Source organism: Mesoplodon bidens (assembly GCF_964165515.1).
Source record: "Mesoplodon bidens genome assembly, chromosome: 12".
Taxonomy (NCBI): Eukaryota; Metazoa; Chordata; class Mammalia; order Artiodactyla; family Ziphiidae; genus Mesoplodon; species Mesoplodon bidens.
In genome coordinates this window covers 37691542-37703940 of record NC_138168.1, presented here as the reverse complement: position 1 = coordinate 37703940, position 12399 = coordinate 37691542, and the positions used below count along the sequence as shown (strand labels likewise).

Below are 12399 nucleotides of genomic sequence, written 5' to 3'. Positions count from 1 at the left end.
CAAGGCTATTAGCAGCTAAGTGGTAACCACCCCTAAGATCAGAATTAAACAAAGCTATGTAGGGTGTAAACTGGAACTGGGAGCAGGAGAGACATTTGTGTAGAGTAGGCACCATTATGAGAATGGGGAGGAAAATAAATATTCTGACCTTACTCTCCTCTCTCCCTTGGAGCACTGACTGGAAGCCCTGTTGCTTTACTCTATGTAGGGGAACTTCCCAACACAGATAGCAGGGTGGAGAAGGTCTGAGAGTCTATTTGAAGGGACAGAAAGATTTCCATAGGAGAGAAACAATAACCAAATGTAGAAGGGCTTGTAAATATATTATACAGTTGGTCGTATATCCTTAGGACAATGAAAACTACTGAAAGATTTTATGCAAAAGAGGGGCATGATCAGATTTCTCTTCCTGAAACAAGACTTTAGTTGAATGATATAGTTAGATAACAGATAAAAAGGGGAAGATTCTCATATTGGGAACTTAATCCATGTGACCGTGGGGATGGAGAGAAGTGGGAAGCTTTCAGAATTATTTAAGAAGATCACATCTTGGGTCACAAATCAAGCCTCAGTAAATTTAAGAAAACTGAAATTATATCAAGCATCTTTTCTGATCACAACGTTATGAGATTAGAAATGAATTACATGGGAAAAAACGTAAAAAACACAAACACATGGAGGCTAAACACTACATTACTAAATAACCAAGAGATCACGGAAGAAATCAAAGAGGAAATCAAAAAATACCTAGGGACAAATGACAATGAAAACACCACGATCCAAAACCTATGGGATACAGCAAAACAAGCTCTAAAAGGGAAGTTTATAGCTATACAAGCCTACCTCAACAAGCAAGAAAAATTTCAAATAAACAATCTAACCTTACACCTAAAGGAACTAGACAAAGAAGAACAAACAAAACCCTAAGTTACCAGAAGGAAAGAAATCATAAAGATCAGAGCAGAAATAACTGAAATAGAAACAAAGAAAACAATAGCAAAGATCAATAAAACTAAAAGCTGGTTTTTTGAGAAGATAAAATTGATAAACCATTGGACAGACTCATCAAGAAAAAGAGGGAGAGGATTCAAATCAATAAAATTAGAAATGAAAAAGGAGAAGTTATAACAGACACCACAGAAATACAAAGCATCCTAAGAGACTACCACAAGCAACTCTATGCCAATAAAATGGACAACCTGGAAGATATGGACAAATTCTTAGAAAGGCATAACCTTCCAAGACTGAAGCAGGAAGAAATAGAAAATATGAACAGACCAATCAAAAGTAATGAAATTGAAACTGTGATTAACAATCTTCCAACAAACAAAAGTCCAGGACCAGATGGCTTCACAGGTGAATGCTACCAAACATTTAGAGAAGAGATAACACCCATCCTTCTCAAACTCTTCCAAAAAATTGCAGAGAAAGGAACACTCCCAAACTTATTCTATGAGGCCACCATCACCCAGATACCAAAACCGGACAAAGATACTACAAAAAAAGAAAATTACAGGCCAATATCACTGATGAATATAGATGCAAAAATCCTCAACAAAATACTAGCAAACAGAATCCAACAACACATTAAAAGGATCATACACCATGATCAAGTGGGATTTATCTCAGGGATGCAGGATTCTTCAACATACGCAAATCAATCAACATGATACACCATATTAACAAGCTGAAGAATAAAAACCATATGATCATCTCAATAGATGCAGAAAAAGCTTTTGACAAAATTCAACACCAATTTATGATAAAAACTCTCCAGAAAGTGGGCATAGAGGGAACCTACCTCAACATAATAAAGGCCATATATGACAAACCCACAGCAAACATCATTCTCAATGGTGAAAAACTGAAAGCATTTCCTCTCAGATCAGGAACAAGACAAGAATGTCCACTCTCACCACTATTATTCAACATAGTTTTGGAAGTCCTAGCCACGGCAATCAGAAAGGAAAAAGAAATAAAAGGAATACAAATTGGAAAAGAAGAAGTAAAGCTGTCACTGTTTGCAGATGACATGATACTAAACACGGAGAATCCTAAAGATGCCACCAGAAAACTACTAGAGCTAATCAATGAATTTGGTAAAGTTGCAGGATATAAGATTAATGCACAGAAATCTCTTACATTCCTATACACTAATGAGGAAAAATCTGAAAGAGAAATTAAGGACACACTACCATTTACCATTGCAACAAAAAGAATAAAATACCTAGGAATAAACCTACCTAAGGAGACAAAAGACCTGTATGCAGAAAACTATAAGACACTGATGAAAGAAATTAAAGATGATACTAACAGATGGAGAGATATACCATGTTCTTGGATTGGAAGAATCAACATTGTGAAAGTGATGATACTACCCAAAGCAATCTACAGATTCAGTGCACTCCCCATGAAACTACCAATGACAGTTTCCACAGAGCTAGAACAAAAAATTTCACAATTTGTATGGAAACACAAAGGACCCCAAATAGCCAAAGCAATCTTGAGAAAGAAAAACAGAGCTGGAGGAATCAGGCTACCTGACTTCACACTATACTACAAAGCTACAGTAATCAAGACAGTATGCTTATGGCACAAAAACAGAAATACAGATCAATGAAACAGTATAGAAAACCCAGAGATAAACACATGCACATATGGTCACCTTATCTTTGATAAAGAGGCAGGAATATACAATGGAGAAAAGACCTCTTCAAAAAGTGGTGCTGGGAAAACTGGACAGCTACATGTAAAAGAATGAAATTAGAACAGTGCCTAACACCATACACAAAAATAAACTCAAAATGGATTAGAGACCTAAATGTAAGGCCAGAAACTATCAAACTCTTAGAGGAAAACAGGCAGAACACTGTGACATAAATCTCAGCAAGATCCTTTTTGACCCACCTCCTAGAGAAATGGAAATAAAAACAAAAATAAACAAATGGGACCTAATGAAAATTAAAAGCTTTTGCACAGCAAAGGAAACCATAAATAAGACAAAAAGACAACCTCAGAATGGGAGAAAATATTTGCAAACAAAGCAACTGACAAAGAATTAATCTCCAAAATATATAAGCAGCACATGAAGCTCAATATCAAAAAGACAAACAACCCAATCCAAAAATGGGCAGAAGACCTTGATAGACATTTCTCCAAAGAAGATATACAGATTGCCAACACACACATGAAAGGATGCTCAACAATACTAATCATTAGAGAAATTGCAAATCAGTACTGCAATGTGGTATCACCTCACACCAGTCAGAATGGCCATCATCAAAAAATCTACAAAAATAAATGCTGGAGAGGGTGTGGAGAAAAGGGAACACTCTTGCACTGCTGGTGGGAATGTGAATTGGTACAGCCACTATGGAGAACAGTATGGAGGTTCCTTAAAAAACTAAAAATAGGGCCTCCCTGGTGGCGCAGTGGTTGAGAGTCCGCCTGCCGATGCAGGGGATACGGGTTCGTGCCCCGGTCTGGGAGGATCCCATATGCCGCGGAGCGGCTGGGCCCGTGAGCCATGGCCGCTGGGCCTGCGCATCCGGAGCCTGTGCTCCGCAACGGGAGAGGCCACAACAGTGAGAGGCCCGCATACCACACACCAAAAATAAAAAAAATAAAAAAAAAAAAAAAAAAAAAAAAAACTAAAAATAGAACTAACATATGATCCAGCAATCCCACTACTAGGCATATACCCTGAGAAAACCATAATTCAAAAAGAGGCATGTACCAAAATGTTCATTGCAGCTCTATTCACAATAGCCCAGAGCTGGAAACAACCTAAGTGTCCATCATCGGATGAATGGATAAAGAAGATGTGGCACATATATACAATGGAATATTACTCAGCCATAAAAAGAAACGAAACTGAGCTATTTGTAATGAGGTGGATAGACCTAGAGTCTGTCATACAGAGTGAAGTAAGTCAGAAAGAGAAAGACAAATACCGTATGCTAACACATATATACGGAATTTAAAAAAAAAATGTCATGAAGAACCTAGGGGTAAAACAGGAATAAAGACACAGACCTACTTGAGAATGGACTTGAGGATATGGGGAGGGGGAAGGGTAAGCTGTGACAAAGTGAAAGAGAGGCATGGACACATATATACAGTACCAAACGTAAGGTAGATAGATAGTGGGAAGCAGCCGCAGAGCACAGGGAGATCAGCTCGGTGCTTTGTGACCGCCTGGAGGGGTGGGATGGGGAGGGTGGGAGGGAGGGAGATGCATGAGGGAAGGGATGTGGGAACAGATGTATACGTATGACTGATTCACTTTGTTATAAAGCAGAAACTAATTAAAAAAAAAAAGAAAAAAAAATCTACAAACAATAAATGCTGGAGAGGGTGTGGAGGAAAGGGAACCCTCTTGCACCATTGCGGGGAATGGAAATTGATACAGCCACTATGGAGAACAGTATGGAGGTTCCTTAAAAAACTAAAAATAGAGCTATCATATGACCCAGCAATCCCACTACTGGGCATATACCCTGAGAAAACCATAATTCAAAAAGAGTCATGTACCACAATATTCATTGCAGCACTATTTACAATAGCCAGGACGTGGAAGCAACCTAAGTGTCCATCGACAGATGAATGGATAAAGAAGATGTGGAACATATATACAATGGAATATTAGTTATGAAAAGAAATGAAACGAAACTGAGTTATTTGTAGTAGGTGGATGGACCTAGAGTCTGTCATACAGAGTGAAGTAAGTCAGAAAGAGAAAAACAAATACTGTATGCTAACACACATATATATGGAATCTAAAAAAAAAACAACAAATGGTTCTGACAAACCCAGGGGCAGGACAGGAATAAAGATGCTGATGTAGAGCATGGACTTGAGGACACGGGGACAGGGAAGGGTAAGCTGGTATGAAGTGAGAGTGTAGCACTGACATATATACACTACCAAATGTAAAATAGATAGCTAGTGGGAAGCAGCCACAATGGTGTTTTGTGACCACTTAGAGGGGTGGGATAGGGAGGGTGAGAGGGAGATGCAAGAGGGATGGGATATGGGGATATATGTATACATATAGCTGATTCACTTTGTTGTACAGCAGAAACTAATACAACATTGTAAAGCAATTAAATTATACTCCAATAAAGATGTTAAATAAAAAAAAAAGAAACCACATTCCATTTTACAAATTAGGACCAAATACTTCAAGATATCAAATCACTCACTACTAGTTAATTTAAGACAGACATTTGTTTCTAATAGAACTATATACATCCCTTACATCCTTTAGGTTTGTCAAAAATAATATATACTTTTAATAGCATTATTGAAAAAAATAACTACTTAAAATACATTACTGTTCTTTGACATTATTAACCCCTGACCATCAAAAAAAAAAAAAAAGTATATCTATTAGAAATCTTCCAAAGTTAATAAATAATGAGAAAAGGGACTTACATGATCAATTAGTTCACGGACCATTCCATTCCATTGTCCATTGGCATCATCCTGGGCTCCATATTTCCCATCCTCCACAAGTCTAATTTCATATGTAAAGCCAAGGATTGTAGATAACTCTCTGAGGAGGTCAATGCAATAGCCCTCAAATCGATCATTTCCATAAAGAGGTTTGTCAGACTTCTTAAACAGGACATAGGGTTCTTCCTGGAAACAGCGAACATGAAGGTAGGAAGTGTCAGTTAATCATGAAACTTACTATCACAATTATAAGTTTCTTATAAGATAGAAAATTTCACATTAATTTAGAACAGTCAATTTTATTTTCTTCTAATTGTAATTAACATAGTTTGAAACACTAAGAAGGCAGATTACTTTGGGAATATTTGGGTCTCACAAGAGAATATTTAAATATAACTTCGCCACAACTATATAATAAAAATACTATATATCTTATACCACATCTTATATCACATATAATAAATAATATATAATGAGATATATACTATACAGTGTATAATACTAAGACATAATTTCACTATGATTACAATACCCCAATTTGAATTATACCATATAATTAATTTCTGGTATGCTGTTTCAGTGAGGTTTATTGATAAAAGAATGAAAAAAAGTCATTACCTAATTGCCTATCATGTGCTAAGAACTGAATTAGGGACTTTTATATACATTATCACATTTTGTTCTAAGAACCATGAAAATTACAACTACTATAATTATAAGAGAAAAAGTAGTAGCTTACTTTAGAATACAGAAGAAGAAACTAACGTTTATCAAGTGTTTATGCATTCATCCAACAAGATTTTATGGAGCCTACTATGAGCCAGCCGTCCTCTATATAAATGAGAAATCCCTGAGAAATGAAGTTCATGATATCGGGGAAGAAAACAATAATAAATGCCTAAACGACCAGAACACATTACTTCTGATGCTGATAAATTGTATAAAAACATAAACTAGGGCAATAAGATATTGAATGACATCAAGGTACTTGGCAAGATAAGAGAAGATAAGACAGAATTGAGTAATATGTCTGGAAACCTTTTCTGAGGAGATGAAACATGCACTAGAACCTAGAAGATGAGAAGGAGTCTAGCCATTTGAAAATCTGAAAGAAGAGCATGTCAGGACAAGGACACAGCAGTAAAAAGCCTGTGATCAATATGATACTAGAGTGCTTAGGGACAAGGACAACAGCCATCAATATGATTGAAGTCACATCCAGTATGTGAGGGAATTAGCTGAACAAGGTAAGGATGAAGAGCAAGTGAGGAACCAAATCTTGTAAGGCTCTGTAAGGCCCTATTAAAGATTATATGTTTAACTAAGGACTAAGAGAATCCATGTATTAGCATATTTTATTGGGAGTGGATGGAGCATGGTGTGACAGATTGTCCTATAACTAAACCAGGGTGCAATTGGCTCTACTACTTACTATTTGACAATGGGCAAAGCCTCTGGAAGCTTCTCTCTTAGAGAAAGACAATGCAAAGTGAAAAAGCTTAGGAGGCTGCCGAGCCAGTCCATCTAGCAATGCAATCACCCTCTTCCCAACCCCGGGAGAACAACAGTCATCTCATGAGGTCCATAATACCTAAAGGAGTTTTGGACAAACAGCCATGTGTCCGCTCGCCCATACTCATCTCAGAAACAAGGCTAATTTCATCTTTCTTCCCATATCCTTTGACCTGGCCTGATCCTACTGTTTCATGCACTCTCTAGCTTGATCAGTTTCCTGCTCTTCTGATGTTCCACTGTGGGAAAGAAGTCCTGCTCAAAGATCAGCACTCTTGTTCCACATCTTCACGCAATTTTTGGAATGTCCCTTTCATTCCTGCCTTACTGAACTATATCCTCTGTCCCAGACACTCTCTTCAGTGTCACCCCCACACCCCTCAGGGACAGAAGCACATTTGGTGCCTTCCCTTGCCCCTCACTGTGGCCCCAGACCATTTCTTCCCCTGCCTCCTGAGATAATCTTTGCTTCTCTGAGGTTCATGCCACCCTCTTACACCAGGCTCTCTCTTTACAATTGCTGTTATCCAGTGAAATTTGAATCAGAAGATTTACTAAGATCTGTGGGATAAGTGGGAAGAGAAGCCTTTACTTTTCAAATTTTTAGCAACTGGATGACAATTTTTCTCTCTTCCAAATCTTATCAACCTTCTCTATTCTATTCAAAATCCATTTGGATCAGCATGGTCACACTCAATCTTTTTACCTCCTCATTGTCAAATCCTTCTCTCATTTAGCCTCCCTCTCCCATGATCAAAACTGCACTCTGTATTTCTCAGAAAATGATATACCTCTGAATTAGGATTTCTAACAGCCCATTAATCCAACTCATAGTTCAATCACACCCATGCCTACAATTCTTCAGTTCCATAAAGACCTCTAACACAGTGACCTCCACATTCTTCCATTATCTATCAACCCCTTCCTCACTTCACTGTCAGCCCGACAGCCCTTGGTCCACTAGTATAATTTCTATACTACATGCATTCTCATGCCCTTTGCCCGTCTTGGGCTTGGGTATTTGGCTTTACAAAACCATGCCTTACGTAAACAACTTTTTATCTTTCCCATGCCTACTCCTGAAGAGTAGAACACTGCTAACTGTTTACACCTAAAATTAATATCCTTAAACATTTTATGGTAGCATCCATTTCCAACTCTATGAGATGAACATTTTATCCATTTTTCTTTATATTTACAGCTTCCCACTTAATACTCAGTTAATTACCTCAGCAAGAAATTAAAAGCAATCACATGTGACACCTTTACCTTCAAACCACAAAACCCACCAGAGCCATTTATCTGTGCTCATTTTCTCTTTCCTTTGTCTACTGCTACGGAGGAATTGGCCCTGTGCTTATTGGACCAATCTCTACACTTACATCCTGATTCTTTTATCAGTCAGGGTCCCAACACAGGATGCCATTTTGAGCAGAATAGTGATATTCAGTTGAGAGATATAAGCAGTATAAGGCAACTACAGGAGGGATCCATGAGGATAGAAACCATGACCTTGCTGTCTTCCCTCCCTTTGGTCTCCTTCTGGGGCTTCCCATTAGTCAAAACCAATCAAAAGTCAGAGGGTACAGCAGTCTATTAATGTGATTCACACAGGTCACCCTCCTGGGAGAGTGAAGAAGAGTGAAGAATGAATCTGGAGGGTCAAAAAAGAAAGATACACAGCACATCCCCATCACCTTTCACTTGCTCCAAGACCTAACTAACTGAGTCATCTTCTCTCCCCTTAATAATCAATCTGTCTCCTTATATAGAATTAATTTCAAAGTATATGTACTTGTTCCAATAACCTGCTTCTCAGGACACTCTGTTGTTGTTTCTTTTCTACCTTATTCTAAATGTAGATGACTCTTAAGACTTGGTTATGGCCCCCTCCCCTTCTTTTCTTAAAATACAGCCCTAAATGATCTTACCCATACACATCAAATTCAATAACATCTTTATGCTGATGACGCCAAAATTTATATATCTGACCCAGACCTCTACAAGTAAGTCTTGGGCACACATCTCCAGCAGCACTTGTCAGCACCACTTAGTCATTCATAGACATCTCACATCCCTTAATTCCCAAACTGAATTCTTCTTTTCCCCCAAACTTGTACACCTTTTCAGTTCTCTCTGCTTTCGGAAAATGGAAAGTTTCCAGTTACTCAAGCCAGTCACTGAGGCATCATCCTTGCTTCCCTTTTTGCTCATTCACTACAGAGCAACAAAAATGATCTTCTTAGAGTATACATTGAATTATATCACCGCCACCACTTCAAACCATCCCTAGACTGCCAATGCATTTAGAATAACATTCAAATTCCTTCTCGTGACCCCTGAAACCTGTTGTTCCACCACGTGTTTTCATCTTGATAAATGGTTCCAGCACTCACAAAAGTGATCAACTCAAAAGCTAGGGAGTCACTCTCACTCTCCGTTCTAACCTTTGGAAATCGTACAAGTTCTTCTGTCAAAACATATTTTTTTAAAATAAATTTATTTTACTATTTTATTTTATTTTATTTTTTGGCTGCGTTGGGTCTTCATTGCTGCGCGTGGGCTTTCCTCTGGTTGTGGCGAGTGAGGGCTACTCTTCATTGCAGTGCACAGGTTTTTCATTGCAGTGGCTTCTCTTGTTGCGGAGCATGGGCTCCAGTAGCTGTGGCTCACGGGCTCTAGAGTGCAGGCTTCAGTAGTTGGGGCGCATGGGCTTAGTTGCTCCACGGCACGTGGGATCTTCCCAGACCAGGGCTCGAACCCATGTCCCCTGCATTGGCAGGCGGATTCTTAACCACTGCACCACCAGGGAAGCCCCAAAACATATTCTGAGCTCATCAATTTCTTCCCACCATCCCTGCTGCCACTGTGGTTCATGTAATCTTTATTTTTCATCTGGATTCCTATAGTAGCCTCTTACCTCTCTTTTCCATTTATATGTCCCCACAGTCCACTCTCCACAGAAAGTTACAGAGATCTTGTGAAAAGTAAATATGATTTTATCATGTACCTGCTTACAGCCTATCAGTGCCTTTTCATTGACACTAGAATAAAAGCAAAACTGCTTACGCTGGCCTTCAAGGCCCTGCCTGCTTTCCTCTCTAACCTTAGCTTCTCATTCCCCTCTCTCATCATGTCCAGGAACACTGGTCTTGTCCTCAAACTTGCCAAGCTCATTCCTGACCCGAGGTCTTTGTGTCGCCTTCTTTTCTCTCCTTTTCTGACTGGGAGGATCTTTCCTAAGATCTTCACATGGCTGTTTCATTCTCATCATTCAGGTCTCTGCTCAAATATCACCTCTTCAGAAAAAGCACACTATATATAAACTACCTCTCCCTTCTAAGTTACTCTCTATTGTTTTACCTTGCTATATTTTCCTCATAGCCCAATCTGAAGTATGTATGCATGTATATATGCACATGTGTATGTACATATGTATGTGTATTTATTTATTGGGGTGTGTGTGTTTCTTTCTTCCCCTACTGGAATATAAACTCTTGAGTGTGGAGACATTAGAGATTATGTTCATTAATATATTTCAGTGCCTAACTAAATGACTGGCAACTAGTTGATGTTCAAGAAACGTGTGGTAAATAAATAAAATATTCATCATAAAGGTTTATACTCTACCTTTCCCTCTCCGACCTCATCTTCTCTTTAAATTCTAAATATCCTGTTTTCTTGCAGTTCTTCAAATATCTTGCTATTTTCTACCTCAGAGCCTTTTAACATATTGTTCTATCTGTCTATAATGCCCTTAAACATTGGTGAGCTTCCTTGCTTCCTTTAAGGCTCAAATGAAATGTGAAAACTTTCCTGGGTTCCTTATGTAAAGAGAATCCTGTTATTCTCTACCTCAATACTTTATTTCCTCATAATAATTAATTTATCTTCAATTTTTTATTTGTTGGCTTACATCCTTTTTGATTGTCCCACTTCCCTGGAATATAACAGCCACACTGATTCATTATAGTATCTCCAATGCCTAACACAATGCTTGGCACATAGTAGGGGCAAAGAAAATATTAATTAAATAAATGATAAATTGGTTAATTTTCTGACTCAGTTATCTCATCTCTAAGTTGATTTACCAATGCTTTTAAAGTTGTTTGGAGAATTAAACAAAAGGTACCTGGCAGATAACTTTTTAATTATTATTTCATTATTTTAGATACAATAATTTTCAATGGATTTTTAATAGACTTTATTTCTATAGCAGTTTTAGGTTTACAGCAAAATTGAGTGCAAAGTTCAGAGTGTTCCCATATACCGCCTGCTGCCACACATGCCTAGCCTCCCCCGTTTTCAACTTCCCCCACCAGAGTGATACATTTGTTATTTTTGATGAATCTACAATGACACATCACTATCATTCAAAGTCCATAGTTTACCTTAGGGTGGTACTTTCTATGGGATTTGTCCAATATATAATGACATGTAGCTCACCACTGTTAAGTATCATACAGAATAGCTTCACTGCCCTAAAATTCCTCTGTGCTTTACCTATTCATCCCTCCCTCCCCTCTAATCCTTGGCAACCACTAATCTTTTTATTGTGTCTAGAGTTTTCTCTTTTCCAGAATGTCATACAGTTGGCTTCATATAGCATGTAGCCTTTTCAGATTGGCTTCTTTCACCTGGTAATATACATTTATGTTTCCTCCATGCCTTTTTATAGCTTGATAGCTAATTTCTTTTTAGTGCTGAATAGTATCTCATTGTCTGAATATAGCATAGTTTACTTATCCATTCACCTACTGAAAGACAACTTGGTTGTTTCCAAGTTTTGTCAATTATGAATAAAGCTGCTATAAACATCCATGTGCAGGTTTTTGTAGGGATATGTTTCAACTCATTTGGATAAATACCAATGCATTCAATTGTTAGATCATATAAGAGTCCATTTAGTTTTGTAAGAAACTGCCAAAGTGGCTGTACCACTTGGCATTCCCACCAGTAATGAATGAGAGTTCCTGTTGTTCCATATCCTCATCAGCATTTGGTGTTGTCAGTTTTCTGGATTTTGTTCATTCTAATAGGTATGTAGTGATTTTTCATAGTTTCCTTAATTCACAATTCTCTAAGGAAAGATGATGTTGAGCATCTTTTCATATGATTCAAGTGATTTTTATTAGGAATATTTTACAGTTGTCATTTTTCAAAGAGGTTAAATAATTTTCGCAGGTCACACTGCTAAGAAGAGATAATAAAGAACCCCTAAGAAGAGGCCAAGAAGAGATATGAACTCAGGTTTTCCAAATTCCAAGATACATACTTTTCCCACAATCTTCTATCACTTTCTATACCATAAGACAATTTGTGGAAAATCCATATATGCTGCATTTTTAAATGAAATTAGGTAAAACACATAGGAATCAGATATTAATCTGTAACTAAATTCAAAGCTAGATATTTGGGCTTACCATAAGG

General features: G+C 37.8%; 1 protein-coding gene across 6 annotated transcripts in view; it reads right to left on the bottom strand.

Moving 5' to 3' along the window:
• Positions 1-12399, bottom strand: part of GRIK2 (glutamate ionotropic receptor kainate type subunit 2) — a 638500-nt gene that overhangs the window by 171970 nt on the left and 454131 nt on the right. For all 6 annotated transcript variants that reach the window (XM_081251561.1, XM_081251565.1, XM_081251560.1 and 3 more), the window contains one exon: positions 5437-5643. In XM_081251561.1, coding sequence (XP_081107687.1) covers positions 5437-5643 — 207 coding nt within the window. The remainder of the gene's footprint in view (positions 1-5436; positions 5644-12399) is intronic.